The sequence below is a fragment of the Carlito syrichta genome, unplaced genomic scaffold (genome assembly GCF_000164805.1).
Source record: "Carlito syrichta isolate Samal-C Ts95f unplaced genomic scaffold, Tarsius_syrichta-2.0.1 Scaffold289019, whole genome shotgun sequence".
Classification (NCBI taxonomy): Eukaryota; Metazoa; Chordata; class Mammalia; order Primates; family Tarsiidae; genus Carlito; species Carlito syrichta.
Genome location: NW_007233115.1, coordinates 188,761 through 206,182, shown reverse-complemented (window position 1 = coordinate 206,182; position 17,422 = coordinate 188,761). Strand labels below are relative to the sequence as shown.

The 17,422-nt window shown below is 42.8% G+C and overlaps 1 protein-coding gene across 1 annotated transcript in view; it reads left to right on the top strand.

Moving 5' to 3' along the window:
• Positions 1 to 3,608: 3,608 nt before the first annotated feature.
• Positions 3,609 to 17,422, top strand: part of LOC103256188 (integrin alpha-9-like) — a 199,028-nt gene continuing 185,214 nt past the window's right edge. Inside the window, exons 1-2 of the mRNA XM_021710451.1 lie at positions 3,609 to 3,674; positions 8,516 to 8,723. Coding sequence (XP_021566126.1) covers positions 3,609 to 3,674; positions 8,516 to 8,723 — 274 coding nt within the window. The remainder of the gene's footprint in view (positions 3,675 to 8,515; positions 8,724 to 17,422) is intronic.

Sequence of the window (17,422 nt, the reverse complement as noted above, 5' to 3'; positions counted from 1 at the left end):
ATACTGATTAATGAAAAAAAAAAAAAAAAACCTCAGTGGCATATAATAATAAGCATATCATTCATGCAATTGGGATTAGCAGTGGCTGGATCTCTCTGTTGATCTTGGCAGGTCCCATTTTCTCTCAGATCACTCTTAGATCTTTCTGCCATGCCTCTATCATGGCAGGGCAGCACTTGCTCATGTAGCTGGGGGGCAGCTAGCTGTTTGCTATCCAGACTGGCCTTGGCTGGGGTGCCTGGGGCGATTTCGCATCCTCCAACAGGCTAGCCTGGGCTTGTTCTCGTGAGGTGGGGGAAGTGTGAGAAAACAGAATTGGGGCCATTGATGCAATTATTCTAACACAGAGGTAGACATAGATTTGAATCTATGCAACACTCACTAATCATGTGACCTTCAGTGAGTTATTTTACACTGTGTGGCTTAATGTCTTTATCTATAAATTGGGGCTAAGAAATCTTCTCTCAGATAGTGAGGATTAAATGACAGCAATAACCTCCCCTTGCCACTATATCATCCTGAGAGGGTAAATAACTCTATGTCACGACAAGCACAGAAATAAAAAAAGATTATTGAAAAATGAAAAATAGCTCAAAGGGAGGGAAGGGAATTCTAGGCAGAAGAAATAGTGTGTGCAAAGACCCAGAAGTAGGAGAATACAAAGGCTCTGTGAAGGAAGAAGTGGAAGAGTGGTCCTGAAAGGTGAAGTCCTTCTTTTCTCTGGGAGTGGGGGAAGGTGCCAGGGAGCACTACTTTTAATTTGCTGGCACTGGGGAGCCATGGGAGATTCTGTGGGGTGGGAGTGATTTAATTTATTCAAACAAACTTTTCTCTGGCACCTACCATATGTGAGATGCTGGGGATACAACAGTGATTAATCACAGTCTAGTGGGAGAGTCAGACAGGGTGACAGGAAGGTTGTAGCATAGAATGAGATCAGAGAGAGAGAGGTCAAGACTGGCTGGCTGGGAGGAGTACCAGCTCAGAGATATGCTACTGATGTAAGGGGTTTTGCCCCTCATCCACAAGCAGAGTGCCTACTGTCAGGCCCCAAGTGCGTGAAGCCTCCTCTGCTTGCCAAACTTGATTTTTCTTAACCAAAGCAGGTTCATAAGGTGGGCTGAGGAAGAAGCAGCTGGAGGGAGGGAGGGAAGCTCAGAAGTTTCTGTGGGTCCCTCACACCAGAATCCCTCTGCTGGAACCTCAAGCTTGGATGCCTTTTAAGAGATTCGTGGGTTTGTGGGGAAGCCTGCACCAGTGAGCAGTTAAGCCCAGTGGGTGGTGCTTTCCTTTGTTACTTTTTATGAAGACATCTGGAAAGAATTTGTTAAGAATTATAATAAAGAATAAAGCAAAGTGAAAGCAAATGTGGTGGGGAGCAAAGCTGGATGGAGACTGAGAAGCCAGCAGGAATGGTGGCTGCTGCTAAGAACCTCATTCTTGTAGGAAGGATTCAGTTCTTTCCTGATTAGCAGACGTATGTATTTGCATGGCATAATGCAGCCGTTAGCATTGCTAAGTAACAAGTCTCTCTCAAATAGAATGGTTTAAAGCAACAACCATCTATTATGCATAAATCTCTTGGTCACCTAGATGGTTCTGCTGATCTGGGCTGGGCATGGCTGATCTTGGCTGGACTTACTCATGTGCTGGAGTTCAGTTGTAGGCTGGCTTGCTCAAATGCCCTAAAGTTGGTCAGAGTGACAAGGGTGACAGAGTCACTGCCTCTCATCATCCAGCAGGCCAGCCTGGGCCTGTTTATGTGGTTGGGCAAGGTACTTGGAGTGAATGTGGAAGCAACAAGGCCTTTTGAGGCCTGGGCTTCAGAAGTGGCATGATGCCATTTCTTAAAACATTCTGTTGGTCAGAGTAAGTTCAATGATGGGGAAGTAGACTCTGCCAGTTGATGGGAGGAACTACCATGTCCTGTTTTCAGGACATACACATAGGGAGGGGTGGAAAATTGTGGCCATATGCTGTGAACAGAGCCTGTGGGCTTTGGAGTCACATGGGAATGTCAAGCCAGGATTCTTTACTTAACCACAACCCTCATTCATAAGTTGGAAACACTAATAGTGTCTATTTCAAAAGATTATTTTGAGGATTAAATAATGCACATAGACCTATTGCATAGTAAATACTCAGTAAAAAATAATATTTTATGTATTTTGCATTTTTCTCATAACTGCTTCTGTATTCTCAGGTTTTTAGTTTGGAAAATGTAGTCTCTGTAGGTTGAGCCTTTCCTGAGGCAGTAGGGGAGATTTTCACCTCTGTTGTGATATAATATGAACTAAGGAGGGGGAGATTTGGAAAGTGGTAAGGAATGCATATTTATCCACACTAGAAATGTGGGAAAGGGAAATTAGACTAGGAGGAAAAGTTGGACTCTCATCTTTACGGGAGACCCTGTGACATGAGGCTTTCAGGGACAAAACAGAAGAAGAGCATTTCTTTTTTTTTTCTCTCTTTTTTTTTTTTTTGAGACAAGATCTCACTCTGCCGTCAACTCCTGGGCTCAAGGGATCCTCCTGCCTCAGCTTCCTAAAGTGTCGGGATTACAGGTATGAGCCATACTGCACCTGGCCATTTTCCTTTCTTTCTCATTACTCAACCTTCTTCAAGACTTCCTTAATATCCTAACATCATAAGTATAGTGATTCTAAAAATTAATGCATTTAGTCAATACAAATAAGCACTTATATATTAGACTCTGGGCCAGGAGTTAGAGACACAAAGGAACAAGGCATTAAGGCATTTCCCCTGTATTGAAGGATTTCAGTTTCATGACCTGCCCAGAAAACTCCAAGGACCATCCCTTGCCTCTGAAGTTGTAGATTCTCAAGTGGGAGATTTAGGGCCTTTCACAAAATGGTCTCAGTTTAGCTTGCTGTCCTAGTCTCCCTCTGGGGTCTGTTTCTGTTCTACACTTGAGCCAAAGTGGACTCCTCCCTGGGCCCCACACGTACCCTGTGCTTTTTCGTTCTTCCAGGCAGGCCCATAGCAGGGCTGGATTCTACAACACAGGGCTGGTGGTAGAGAGCAGCCAGCTGGGCTGGAGGCCTGGGCCAGATGTGGGGATTCTGAGCACTCATGTGGGCAGGTTCTATGGGGGTTTAGCGTTGAGACCTGACACTGTTGCCTCATCTCAAAGGCCTTGGCTGATGTTACTCTTCTCTTCATGACCCACTGTGATGTGACACTTCTCAGAGCCTGCCTTAAAGGGGGCTATGGACCAGCCTCACCTCCCCTTTGGAGCTCCAAGAGGTAGAAAGCTCTCTTCCTTTTCTTCCTACAACATCCTTCCTCCCCACAGAGAGTGCATCTCTTCCTAGGAGTCCCATGAGCAATGACAGATACTTCTACCCCAAACCATATGTGCACATGTATACATTCCCACACGAACGGGGAGTGAGGGTCTGCGTGGCCTGCTCCATCCTTTTCTCCCTTAACCTGCTATTAGGTGAGAAGAGTCGTCTGTAGCACAGTGCATACACTAGTTCAGTAAAAGGCAAAAAGAAGTTGAAGTTGCCCTTGGACACTAGTCATGTGGCTATGGAAGGGCTATGGAAGGGAGACTTTGAGTGTGGCTTCCCCATGGACCCATGATGGGCTGGCCTCTGGGATTCCTGTCTTCCCCACCACCAGTGATTCTAAAACCCACCAACAACTTGGTGAGACTCTAAGCATCCTTCCCTCATACCTCCTCGCCTTAATGGAAGGAATCGAGAACAGTGGTTTCTTTCTTTCTGCCTTGCCTCTATCTTCCCTTGGAGACTTTCATCTCTCTCTCCGTGACATCTTTGTTGAGAACAGCTTTGAAACCAGATCTTATCTGCTCCATGGCAGTCTTGGGGTGGAATAAGGGAGATGGAAAGGTGATGTGTACAGGCTACAGCTCTTTGTAAAAGAAGGCTTCCTCAGCCTGAAAAGAACATAGAGGACAGGAGGACTAAAGCTAATAGGAGAGCAGAAGTTCCTTTGTCACCCAATCAGGTGTTCCCAGAAACCAATGTGGGAAAATGGAGATGAGGCATAAACATCGGAATTCACTTTTTTAACACTCAATGAACTGTTGGTAATTCCCCAGAAGCAGCATATTCCCAAGGTGGCTTCATATGATCTCCAGAAGCCACTTACATTTAAGAATTTTTCTAAGAATTCCAGATAGAATATTGATGATTTCCAGACACTGTGGCTTCTGCTAACTATCAACAGAAGCAATTTTAGACTTTGTTTCTGATATTAACCAAACTTAAACTCCATCAACACAGGCTTTAACGAAATTCTCACATACAAATCAGAACTTGCATTTCTTTCTTTAATCAGTGTCTTCATCTGTTTCTGTTGCTATGAAGAGAATAGTTGAGGCTGAGTAATTTATACAGAACAGATGTTGATTTGGCTCATGGTTCTGTAGGCTGTACAGAAAGCATGACACCAGCATCTACTTCTGGTGAGGGCCCCAGCCTGCCTCATGGTGGAAGGTGAAGGGAAGCTGGCATGTGGAGATCACATGGCAAGAGAGGAAGCAACAGAGGTAGTGGGGAGTTGCCAGTCTCTTTTTAACAAGCTACTCTGGCTGGATCTAATAAAGTGGAAATCACTCATTCTTATGACAATGGCACCAAGCCATTCATAAGGGATCTACCCCCATGACCCAAACATCTCCCACCAGGCCCATTTCCATCACTGGGGATCAAATTTCAACATGAGACTTGGCAGGGACTAACAAACCATATCCAAACCATAGCAATTAGAAAGCCTAAAAATTGATGGCTTTATTTTTTTTAATGGAAAAATATCCCCAGAACACTGTTCTAAAACAAAACAAAACAAAAACACTTTTGCTCCTATACCCCATCAGTTTATTTAACTAACATTAATTGTGGACTTCCATAAGCCAGTAACTGTTTTAGGAATTGGGGATACAGAATTGAGTGAAGCAGGGAGGTCCTTGCCCATTGTATTATAGTAATAGAGACACATATACCGTAGAGGTAAAACGCAGGGAGTGAACTGAAGTTACTGTTCTTAACTTAATGAAGTATATCAACCAGAAACCCACAGCAATCATTAAAGGATTCCTTTGAAGACGAAAAGTGGGGACCAAAGGGAGGCCCAAATGTCACCTATATGATGGCTACTTATGTACCTAATCCTGAATTGTGCCCCAAACCTTTACAATAAAATTTTTAAAAATTTAAAACAAGGATTCGTTCAAATCATCTCATTTATTCTTATAAAATCAGGCATACTTTTCTAGTTTTTTGTTTTTTTTTTCCATTTCTTGACCATTTCAAAGTGAGGTCAGTGATGGAGTGAAGAGGTTCATGCTGTCATTGTAAATAACAGTTTTTCTTACAACAGTGGTGTTTTGTATTACCAGAACCTTGCTTGATATCAGGTGTTTTGTGCACATTATCTCATTTCATCAAAACCAGCACTCTGTGTTTTGGGTGCTCCCACTGCTATAATTTTGCCAAGGAAACTAAGGTTTAGAGAGGGTAAATAAGTTGTCCCAGGTCACGTAGCCATTATTTGGCAGAGCTGGAGCAGAGCTCCATACTACTCCAGAGCTAGTGATTTCAGCAGCTGCTCTCTAATGTTCTGTTTGGGTGAAGCACCTGTCCCAGATCCCTGTGGCTCACCCATCTCCCATAGTGGCATGTCTTGCTCTGGACCCTTGAAGTGATGATCTGGGTGCAACCAAAGTCACTAAGCACTTACCTCAGCCTTTCAGTTCCTTCATTACTTCGTGGAGAATTATATATTCCAGTCATTCAAATAGATTTAAGGTCTAGGCCTTATCAAGTGGGGATTATGTCACTCAATACATCAGCCCTTACTATCTGTGGCTTCTGCATCCGTGGATTGAACCAGCTGCAGCTTGAAACTGTTTTTTAAAAAGCGAATAGTTGTGTCTGTACTGAACATGTACAAACTTTTTTCTTTTCATTATTTCCTAAACAACAAAGTGTAACAACTATTTGTGTAGCATTTATATTGTATTAGGTATTATAAGTAACTTAGAGATGATGTAAAGTATATGGGAGTATGTGTGTAGGTTATATGCAAATATTGTGCCATTTTATATCCTTGGAGTTTGGAATGGGGGGTGGTCCTGAAACCAACCCCTTATGTATCCTGAGGGATGACAGTACCTCCTCTACCTAGTGGAAATGGTTCTCAAGTCATGTTACCATGAGAGGGGATGTGATCTTTCCTGAGAATTAAAGCATGCTGTTAGGCTTTAAATGGAACATCTCTAAGTTTCCTTACCAAGAGTTAATAGACAATGCACCTTGTGACAAGGGCTTTTGCTTCACCAAACACATTGTGACAGACCCCTCTTACCCAGTATGCCAGATGTGAGATGCACATCCGTTCACATATCCCTTCTCTTGTCAGAGGAGGGAACTGGGCCTCAGAAAGCTTCCCCACCCAAGCTATTACAGCTGAAAGGGTTCAAATACAGGGTCTCTGACTCAGAGCCTGCTCTTTCCTGCCATTATTCTGTCTTGTTGGGATGGGGAGGGGCAAAGAGGGCACCTACTACTGGAAGAAAGAAAGAGGCAACTACATGTCCTATTTGAGGTGTGCTGAACCCAGTTCTAACTGCTCAGTTTTCCTTAGGTCTTATGCTGGAACTGAAAAGCAGGTTATTTTGGTCAGGAAATAGACAAAGGATACAGACGGTCAAGTATTTCTATCAGATGCTGGTTCAGTTGTAAGACATTGTCAAGGTTCCTCCACTGCCCCCCTCTCTCAGCTTGCACCCCTCACAACCCTTCTGCAGAGACAGGAAGAAGTTTAGTGTTTTGAGACATCTGGAGTCAACATCTCTGAGCTTTAAATGGAGCAGGAGTAGAGAAACTGACAGCTGAGTGTAGATAACAGGCTTAGAAAGACTCTAACTCAGTAGTGAGTTGAATCTCCCCTTTAGTTAGGCAAATTTTTCTAGCTTTCTGCACTTCACAACACACTGTGTTAAACTCAGTTACAGAGGTAGAAAGTTTCATTCATCAAGTGAATTCTAGAAGCAGATTTATTAGAATGAAGCTATACTGTTTGGTATGTTTTTAAAGCAATTCATGGGAGTCTATATGCTGTCGTGTGTCATTGGAGGGTGGCAGAATACAGATTCCTTGTGAGATCAGACACACAAGCTAAACATTTAGGGAAACCTTACTCGTAGAAGCCAATCTCTAGCCAGAAGGTTTCTACACTGAAGACTTTGTGTTGCTTTTGGGAATGGTGTAGAAGTCACATGTTCAGCCTTTAATTATGATTCACCTTTACTGAATGTCCCCTCTCTTTTCTTTATTCACCGTTGAGCAGAAACCCAAGATGTAGTTTTTGGCATATGTCCTTGGTAGGGTTCAGTATTTCTCACTCCCCCTTTAAAACCCTGAAAGGAGGGTTAGTTTAGAAAGTTGAGGGAAACCATGCAGAGGTTCTCAAATGTTCAGAGAGGTCTCCTCTTCCCTCCTGTGAAAGTGCTAAGGCCCATGGGTGAGGCCCAAGAAAGGCATTCAGGCGTCCATCCAGTTCATTAATTCATGCAGCTCATTTCTGAGTTTTTTGATAGACTGGACATTCAGAGGTTGATGAAATAGACATGATGACTCTTCATAGAGCTTACCTTCTAATAGCAATGATAGCACATGAACATGTAACACACAAATAAATGGAGGCTGAGTGTCGTGTGACAAGGGAAATGGCCAGGATGATGTGCTGAGAAGAGGTCAGTCCTGCTAAGTGTTGAGGCTGAGGGGAGGCAGTGATGTTCCCAGGGTAGCAGGGAGGCCAGTAGGGATAGAGCTTGGTGGATGAGGGGGAAAGTGGGAGGAGAGTGGGGAGGTGTGTGAAGCTAGTTCCCAAAATGGCAGGGGTGGGCCACACTCAGTGGGAGGAGTGATCAGCCGAGCAGTGAAAAGGTTTCCAGCAATGGGGGTTGTGGTTTTCCTTGTGTTCTTGTTTGGAGAATGGACAGGAAAGTAGCAGGAGGGCAAGCAGGGAATCTGAGGAGCAAGAACCCGCCTCCCCTCCCCATAGACTGGAGCGAGTGCTCATTCTGCCTCTGCTCCTTCATTACTATGCATCTTTGGGCAGGTTTCCTAATCTCTCTGGGGTTCAACTGTTCACCCCTCATAAAATAGGGACAAGTATTTTCTCATGTGGTTTCTAGAAGGCATAAGTATTCATAAAGTCCTCTATAAACCTGAACCATATGCTTATCTGAGCTATAATATGATTCATATTGAAAGGAGGTTCACTCCTCCAATGTTGGAAAAATCTCACAGCTGCCCCCGTGTGAGCAACATTTTATTGCAGTCTGAGGACACTGAGGAGATGCTTTTGTTTCTTTACTGCCATCAGTGTCTCTCTAAGGGAGGATGGCTGGTTAACACTCACATGGTATGGTCATTTATATGTAACCATTTTGTGGGGTAATAACTTGGACTGATTGAGCCATTTTTCTCACATTCATGTCTCTGTTCACCACTTGCAGGTGATGCATAAGTGTGATATAGTAGTGTGCATGCGTGATGTGCTGTGGATGGAGGAATGCCTGAGGGAGTCCCATGAAGGCTTCTGTGGGCAGAAGGCCACGTACTCTCAGCACCAGTGGGCAGAAGGCCACGTACTACCTGCACCAGTCAGTGCCGATTGGCCATCACTGTCCGCTACCCTGGCAGATGGCTGTATTCTTGTCCCACGTACCTTGACATTCTTAAGGTTCCATAAGACTTATTTTGGTTTTGGACAAAGCAAGTCTGTCTTTCATCTTGGTGTGGGCCATTCAGAATCCTTATGTTATGAGAAGACATCCTATTTCAAATGCAATTTTCTGTTGTGGCACCAAGCAGATGCTGAGTTTTTCTGCCTTGTCTCCAAGAAGGTCTTGGGGTTCCCAGAGAAACCAGATGAAAAATGTTCATGGGCATGAAGCTGCAATAGTGGAAAGATTCTATGTATGCCCCATTCAGTACAAAAGCGACTTCCCACATGTGGCTATGGAGCCCTTGAAATATGGCCAGTAGGATGGAATAACTGATTTTAAATTACATTGAATTTTAATTAATTTACATTTAAAGAGCCACATGTGGCTAGTGGATGCTGTATTGGACAACACAGTTCTAGAGAAATGTTTTTTCCTCATTGAAAACCCTTCCTCTGGACCTGAAGGGTCCTATGAATCAGGAGCTCATGGTTTCCCTTGATGCCTACCAAGACCGTAACCAGGACATCTATGTCTCCCATGTTTTGGGGAATACTGTCATGTGTACTTTCTGTTGGACAGTTGGGGGGATCACCTTTGCCATCTCAGTATTTCACTACTGTCCTCAGTATGAGATTAAAAGTGATATTGAACAGGAGTCATTAGAAGGCTGTGCACAGAGGGGGACAGGTCCCCTCACTGAATGCTATTCTGAGCACTGGCTTTCTCCTGTTTGATCTTTTTGGGTCCTCAGCTATGACTGTGGAGGAAAGCAAGTCCCCAGTGGGAGTATTTGTCACTTTCTACTCTTGGTGTTTAATATTGTCCATCTGGCATAGACGCTTGAAAGTCAGTAGTTTCTTGGCCTGTGCCCACATCTTGGCCTATGTGAGAGATTTCTGGGGGATTGTGGCCATGTGGCTCCCTTATGTCCATTTCCTTAGGGACACAAGTGTCTTCAGGAAGTCATTGATGAGTAGCAAATGGGTGGCTGGATGAGCTAATAGTGCTTTCCAGCACCAGGAGACAGCTTGGATTCATGGTCAGAAGTTGAATAACTCTGTTGTTCACAGAGGGAGAAGTTGAAGAAGACTCCAATGCAGATGAAGAAACAGTGATAGGACAAAAATAATGGGCTTGACTTTTTTCCCTCCTATCTATAGGGGAGGGAAGGAAGATCAATGATGTACCCAAACTTGATGGTAGGATGAGTGTTAATTGTGAATGGCATCTAATTCTCTTCTTTCCTGGGATTCAATGTCTGGGCAAGTCCTGCCTCCTGGATTAAGGCATCAGCATTGAGCATTTGGGGGGTTAATTTACATTCTACACAGCAAAATATGCTGGAAAGATGACAAATGAATGTCTGATGGCTATCAGTATAGGTTTTTTTTGTTTCGTTTTGTTTTTTTTTTTTTGTATGACCTAAATTCAGAATATAACTTTTTCAGGGAAGAAAGGGGTTAAAATGTCTCATGCCATCTATTATAGTAATGAAATGTGCAAAGCCCATTGAATCCCATAGAAACAACATCACTGCTGAGAAACTATCCAGACCTAGGAGTGATATGGGGTGCGGGGTGGGGGCTGGGGGCTGGTGATTGTGCTTCTGTGAAAGGACTGAAGACTTTTTTTAAAAAAAAGATTCAAGTTTAGCAGGAACGATCTTTAATTTGGGGGATCCCTGTTTTCACCATTAGTGGTCATTCCTTAAATCTACTTTTATTCCTGTCCGGGATTCCAGACATGGAAAAGTCAGGCAGGGATTCTGCAGTTCCTGGTGATTGTCTGAGTTGTAACCTGGGCTTTTTCTATATAGTACAACCTTGTTCACATCTGTGTTTGAGCTGATCTGCATATCAATAGGTGCTCTGGGTTTGTATGGGGATATATGTGTGTTCTTCATGGCTGCATTTCCAGAATGTGATTTTAAAGATTGTGGTCAAATTTACCTTGGTTGGGGAAGATAGCAACTTATAAAAGCCTCAGTGATTTATGTTCCCCTTTCCAATATAAGAAGTGTTATTAATTTGCCCACTTAAAAGGTTAAGATCAAAGATATCATAAATGCAGCACAAATCCTATTTCAGGAACATAAAATTCAGCTGTTTCTTCTAAAAGAAGGTGCCCATGTGAATACCCATGCACACAAACAGAGATTTAATAGAAAATGACTCAACTAACTATAACTTTCAAAACAAACAAACAAACAGACAGACAGACAAACCCTTTTCCATCATCTTTGGTTCTAGTTATGTCAATAATGCTGGGTCATGAATTTCAGATGGCTCATCGGAGCTGTGTGAATCATTTTAAATAGGTTTGTTCTTGGGGTCCTAGATAGTACATCAGTATTTCAGAATCAGTTTAGATGAGTTTGTCCTTGGTACAAATTGTGCTGTGTTTAAAGTCCTGGAGACACTTCCTTCTTCCAATAAAAGGCTTTTATTGGACTTTTCGGTGACATAAAGTTGAAGACATAAATACCGTTTTATATAGTAAATAGGACCAACTTTTTATAGTGTGTTTTATAAGTCTAGAGGATTATTTTGTTTCTTTGGGGTTTTCTTTGAAACTTCATTTTAAGGTAGTCCTTGAAGTGGAGAGTGCTAAATCCTGTGTTATCTCTCTCAAAGAACTTGGGGGGCTGGGCAGAATGTTAGACCTCAGAACTCCAGGTTTCTAGCACCAGAGCCTGGCATTTTGTGTTCAGAAGGGACTCTGCCCTTCATGCTACAGTAAAGCATAGGTCAGAACCCCTGAAATGTGTGACTCTTCCAAAGTAAGTGGTGTTACACCCTTACTTTTCATCCACTGAGCCAAAATTCTTTACTAGAATCTCACGGTTAGCCCTTTCCCAGCCTTTCCTGTGAGATGAGCCAGACTCTGTGCTTGCCTGCTTCTGTTCCTTCAGGAATGCCCACACAATCATCTTCCCTCATACACCCCACCCTCATCTGCCCCCTCACAAACATCCTCCTATCTACCTGTCCTTTAATAGTGAAGGGTTTCTTCTTGCAAATTTTCATAGCACTTTGGATCTCTTTAGATTTGTATCAGAACTATTTGCAAACAAGTCTTATCTCAAGAAAAATCCTAAGTCCCAATAAGGCAAGATATCTTATTTACCTTTGAAAACCCTACCTTACTCTGCCCTGCTCAGAGTAAATTTTAAATACATGGTTTTTGAGTGAGTGAATAATAGTTGTTTAACTCCTATATGTACATTCTTATGCCAGGCACAATGGAAGGTTTATGAAGGAATCACATGGTCTCTACCTATGTTACTCTTAAATAACTATGCATCACAAAATATGGATGTTTTAATTATCTATATTATGGAACAAACTACCCTAAACTTAATGGTATAAAATAGCAGCTTTTTTATTGTGCTTATAAACACTGTTTATAAGGGCTTTGGACAGGGCATACTGGGGATGCCTGATGTCTCCTTCATGATGCTGGGGCCTCTGCTGGGGAAGATGTGAACAGCTGGGCCCTGGAGAATCCATGTCCAAGCTTTTCCATTCATATGTCTGGCACCTTGGCAGGGACAGAGTAGAAGAATGAACTTAGCTGGGCCTGGCACCTCCAGCATAGTAGTCTTTTGAAGAGCGGTGAATGAGACCCTGCTTCTTGATGGTAGAAGTAGCAAGGTCACATCACAAAAGGGCTTGTGGAGTGGGAGATGTTTTGCGACCATCTTTGGAAAAGATAATCAGCAACAACAGTAAATGCCCAAGAGAGTGGGACCAACAGCAATTGTTATTAGTGATTGAGAGGCACTTGGGGAAAATGTCTTGGGGGACATGCTTGGGGGACATGTTTGGGTGATGCTGAATTTGCCTTGATCTCTGACTGGAGAAAGGGGGTGAATGAGGGACCCATCAGCAGGAATGAGCTGCCTTGTTTTGGTGACAAGACGGGACAGAACTAGAATGGCTGGCTGGATTGAAAGGCTTGTTGTGTCTCCTGAATTCTTGTTCAAAATTTTGAGGGCAGGACTGTTTAATTTTATATTTATCCAAGAGAAAGATGAGATTTTTTTTCATTCTTTAACTTGTTTAATTAAAAATTATATTTCATCTTAGATTTGTTCAAAGTTTTCATCTAATAGTCAGATGGGAAAGGAAATTACTTACCAAAGTAGAAGAGGGAGAAATGAGAGGGCAATATGATAAATGATTTCTGTTCTTTTTTTTTTCTTTTGAGCCAGAGTCTCACTCTGTCACCAAGGTTGGAGGGCAGTGGCACAGTCATGGCCACTGCAGCCTCAACCTTCTGGGCTCAGGCAATCCTATTATTTCAGCCTATCAAGTAGCTGGGATTACTGGTACATGCCACCCTACCCTGCTAATTTTTTTGATTTTTTTTTAGAGATTCAGTCTGGCTATGTGGCCCAGGTTGATCTTGAACTCCTGGGCTCAAGCAATTCTCTCACCTTGGCTTCCCAAAGTGCTGGGATTATAGGTGTGAGCCACCTCATGCCTGGCCTGGTTTCTGTTCTTTTTATTACCTACTTTCAAAGATTCTGGAAATGTAATGATGGTTCAGGGTCTTCTACTGGGATGCCTGACAGCTTAAACAATCTCCTGAGATCATATTGACAGACTCTGAAATAACATGTAGAGATCTAATTTCTCTGGGCCCAAATTTTGCCATTTGGATAAAAATCATACCTACATTGAGATTATACCAGATAACCAATAAAAACATGTAACCTGGGCCTGTGCCCTGGTGATCAAGCCATGTTAGTTGAACCCAAATATGATGAGTGCAAGTGCTGAAGGGAACAAAACAAAAGGACACCCCACCCAGAGCATCCAATGGAATGTTTCCACCTTTTCCCACGAATAAGAGCCCAGTGTCTGTTTTCTTTATCACTGCATCAGGATCTCATGTTATCTGGCAAACCCCAAAGTTCTACTTAGGAGGAATAATAAATGATATTTATTAAGTGGTCTAATAAGGTTTTATGGATGAATACATCACGGCTTCCTTTGAATTTAAAGATGTTTAAAATAGCCAAGGTTAAAAAGGAGAGAAGATTTTAAGAGAAAAGAGGTAAGGAGATGTGAGATGTAAACACTGAAAGGAAATAAGGGCAGAGCAAAGAAATGTAGCTTCAGGTAAATGTTTAATGAAATGTTTATGCATATATCATACCTTGGCTGTAAATGTAGGGTCAATCTACTGAGTAAAACTGCCTTCTGTAGGAAGGGTGGTCTCAAAGTTCACCTGTCTCTTCTTAGATGAGTATCCATTTCTCCTCCATGCACTAAGTTAAAGGCTGGGCCCTACTCAGATGCATATGAGTGACCTCTGCTCCCAAAGAGTTCAGTCTAGTTGAAGGGGGTGGAGGGGGAGAGATGTTAGCCAATAAATGCCATTTATTGCTTTAGATGTCATCTCAGAAGGATAAGGAGCAATGGGGACAGGAGACCTCAGCCATCCCCTGGGGCAGCCAGAGAAAGATAAGCTTCAAGAAGGAGAGATTCAAGCATGAAGATTGCCTGTGGGGGGCTCAAGAAAAATGAGACCTGAAAAACAATGTCCACTGGATCTTGCAACATGGCGGCCATTGATGACCTTGTTAGAACCAGTAGGAATGAAGTGGCAAGTAGGAGAGCAGAGTAGACCAACGCATGAACAAGTTTTGATGACATTATTGGAATTTTGATGGCTTTGTTTTATTACAAGTTTGGGAGCAACTACTTTCTTTACTTGCTAAGCTGCAAATCATTCAGAGCAATTGTGCTGATTCGGTTAGCCCCCAAGCTGAGTAAATATGCCCACTGTGGTTTGAGGAACTTGCAAATCTTGTGGGGTTGGTATTTTGACACTCTTCTTCATTTCAGTCATGGTTCAGGATTTTCACATACCACTAAGGTCTAGGGGAAGCTTCTCAGCTTTCTGGAGACCCTCTCAGGACTCATGAAGCAGCAGGCCTGCCCTGGGAAGGTCAGGGTTTTTTTTTTGTAAAATCAGTGAATACGACATGGAGCCCAGAGAGCCCACTCTCTCTGCTCTTCCCCTCCTGTGGGCTCACACAGGAAAACAGATGCTTTCCTGTAACTCCCAGCATTGAGGCTGCTTTTCTGTGCCCTGGCCTGGACCAGATTCTTAAAACCCCTGGGCTCTGGGGTGATTTTGAGCTCAGGCCTTGAACCTGTCATAAAATGTAATGGATGGTATATTTTAACTGCTGAGACCAGGGAGTTCATATAACCTATGAGGACTGAAACAACATAATGTTTCTTTCTGCAGTTTTGAAACATATTTTGAACCATTTCAGTAACTACAGGATGGTCCTTATTACTCTTTAATATTGAGACAAACGTTCTTAACCGCTTCTGTGCACGGTCCCCTCCGACAGTTGGAAGAGGCATGTGGATCCCTTCTCGGAAAAATGTCTTTCAGTACATGTGATAAAGTACATAGAAATACAAAAAAATTGGATGACATTGAAATGCAGCTATCAAAATGTTTTTAAGAGCCACATCTGTGATATAATAAAGCACCAGCTTTTTATCAATGCATTAAATAATGAGATCTGCTGACATTTTGAAGTAATGAAGAACATAAACAATATTTCAAGGTTTCTACAACTGTAATATGTAATATGATGTGAAATATCTCAGACCTCTATGGACAACAGAGTGACAGGCCTTACAAAATACTTCTATGGCTTGCTGCCTCCATTTCCAATGGAAGGAAATGCTAAATTTCAGTTAGAGGTTAATAAAAATAAAAGTGTACATTTTTTTTCTCCATCCAAATTCATAGATATTTCAAATTCTCTTCTAGGTTCAGAACCTCTTGTTGAAGATATAATTTTAGTTGACGGCAGTAAAACAAACCAAAAGAAGTCTATCATTTATGTGACATGCGGTATTAGATCAGCTCTTCAGGGTCAGGGAGCTCATTATTAATTCTGTGGATCATCCACATCCTGACCCTTTTCTTTCTGAGCTTTGCCCTTTGTAAGTCTCAGGGCCTCACACGTATCAGACAAAGGTATTTTGTGAGCAGCTCTAAAGAAGAAAGAAATAAAAATAGGTTTGCTTTAAGGAGACCAGGGCTGATCTGTATCTTTAATCCACCCCCTGAACCTTAAGACTTATTCATGGAGATATAGCTGTGTTCATTTTAAGAAAAAATTTAAAAAGGACAAAGTTCAACTCCAAATTGAATGTAATGGCAAGGAAGGGTCAAAATGGCGAACTGCGTGGTATTCCCATGCGTCTCTCCACTGTTGATGTGACTCTACCCACTCAGACATGAGCTCTGGGTCACCCTTGCACTTTATCTAGTTTTTCTCACCTCTTTAAGGACTTTTAACCAACAAATTCAGTATGGGATTTATTACAGGTATCTTACATCCGGTTCCCCAGAAGCAGAATCTGAGATGGGAATTTTTGCCAGAGATTTACTGGGGGAGTGTGCTCAGAAGTGAGGGAAGCAGAAAGGAGCAAGGGAGAAAGTGAGTGAGGATGTGGTCTCAAGAAAAGGCTAGCCTCAGCTGAGTCCCAGGGGAGCTCTGGTGTGGAACTTATCCTACCTAGCAGCAAGGGGGATGGGAAGCTAGCTTGCTGCTCCCACCAGCCGGGAGAATGGGGCAGGTATTCGTTTTCTATGCTACATCAAAAATTACAGCCTTAGCAGCTTACAAAAACATACATTTATTATCTCACACTTTCTGTGGGTCAGGTGTCTGGGCATGGCCTAGCTGGATCCTGGTGCTCAAGGTTTCACAAGACTGCAGTCAAGGTGGCAGCCAAGGGTTTCTCTGTGGCTTGAGTCTTCTTCCAGGCTCATGTGGCTGCTACTGGAATCCCTTCCCTGCAGCTCTGCAGCCCATGGAGACTTGATTTTTCAAGGTCTCTACTGCTTCCATCTCTTAGCTCAGCACTCTCCGAAAGGAGTAGGTCCACACAGCTTGTCTCCCTTCGAATTGACTCAGTTCAACTGATTCAGGACTTCAGTGACATCTGCAAACTCCCTTCACCTTTGCCATCTAATGTAACGATAATTACAGGAGTGACATATGTCCAGTCCTCCCACATTCAAGGGGAGGGGATTATACAAGGGCTTGGGTCACTGGAGTCATATTAGAATTCTTCCTACACAGGGCATCACCTTACAGCTTTCTCTGGAGGAAGAGGGTCTCATAATCCAAGGGTAGTTGTCCCAAGAAGGTTGTAGGTGTCATCAATGCTTATAGCAGCCAGGACACTAACAGTGTCAGCTATTTATGGAAATCCCCTGACAGCTATCATTTTTTGTGTTTTGTTTTGTATTGTTTTGTTTTTAGAGACAGGGTCTTACTCTTTCACCCAGGCTGGAGCACCTGGGCTCACCAGTCTTGCCAAGTAGTTAGGACTTTAGGTGTGAGTCACCATACCCAGCTTAGTTTTTGAAAGTTTTTTTTTGTTGTTGTTTTTTAAGAGATGGAGTCTTGCTATGTTGCCCAGACTGGTCTTGAACTCCTGGCCTCAAGTGATTCTCCTGTGTCAGTCTTCCAAAGTGCTAGGGTTATAGATGTGAGCCACCATGTCTGGTCTATAGCTTTAAAAATAGGCCTGAGCTGTTGTGGAATGAGCTATCTTGAAACTCTGACTTCCACCCCTCACGCCATACTGGTCTCACAGTTTGGCAGTAGAGAAATGCATGAGGACACGTCATTACATACAATAC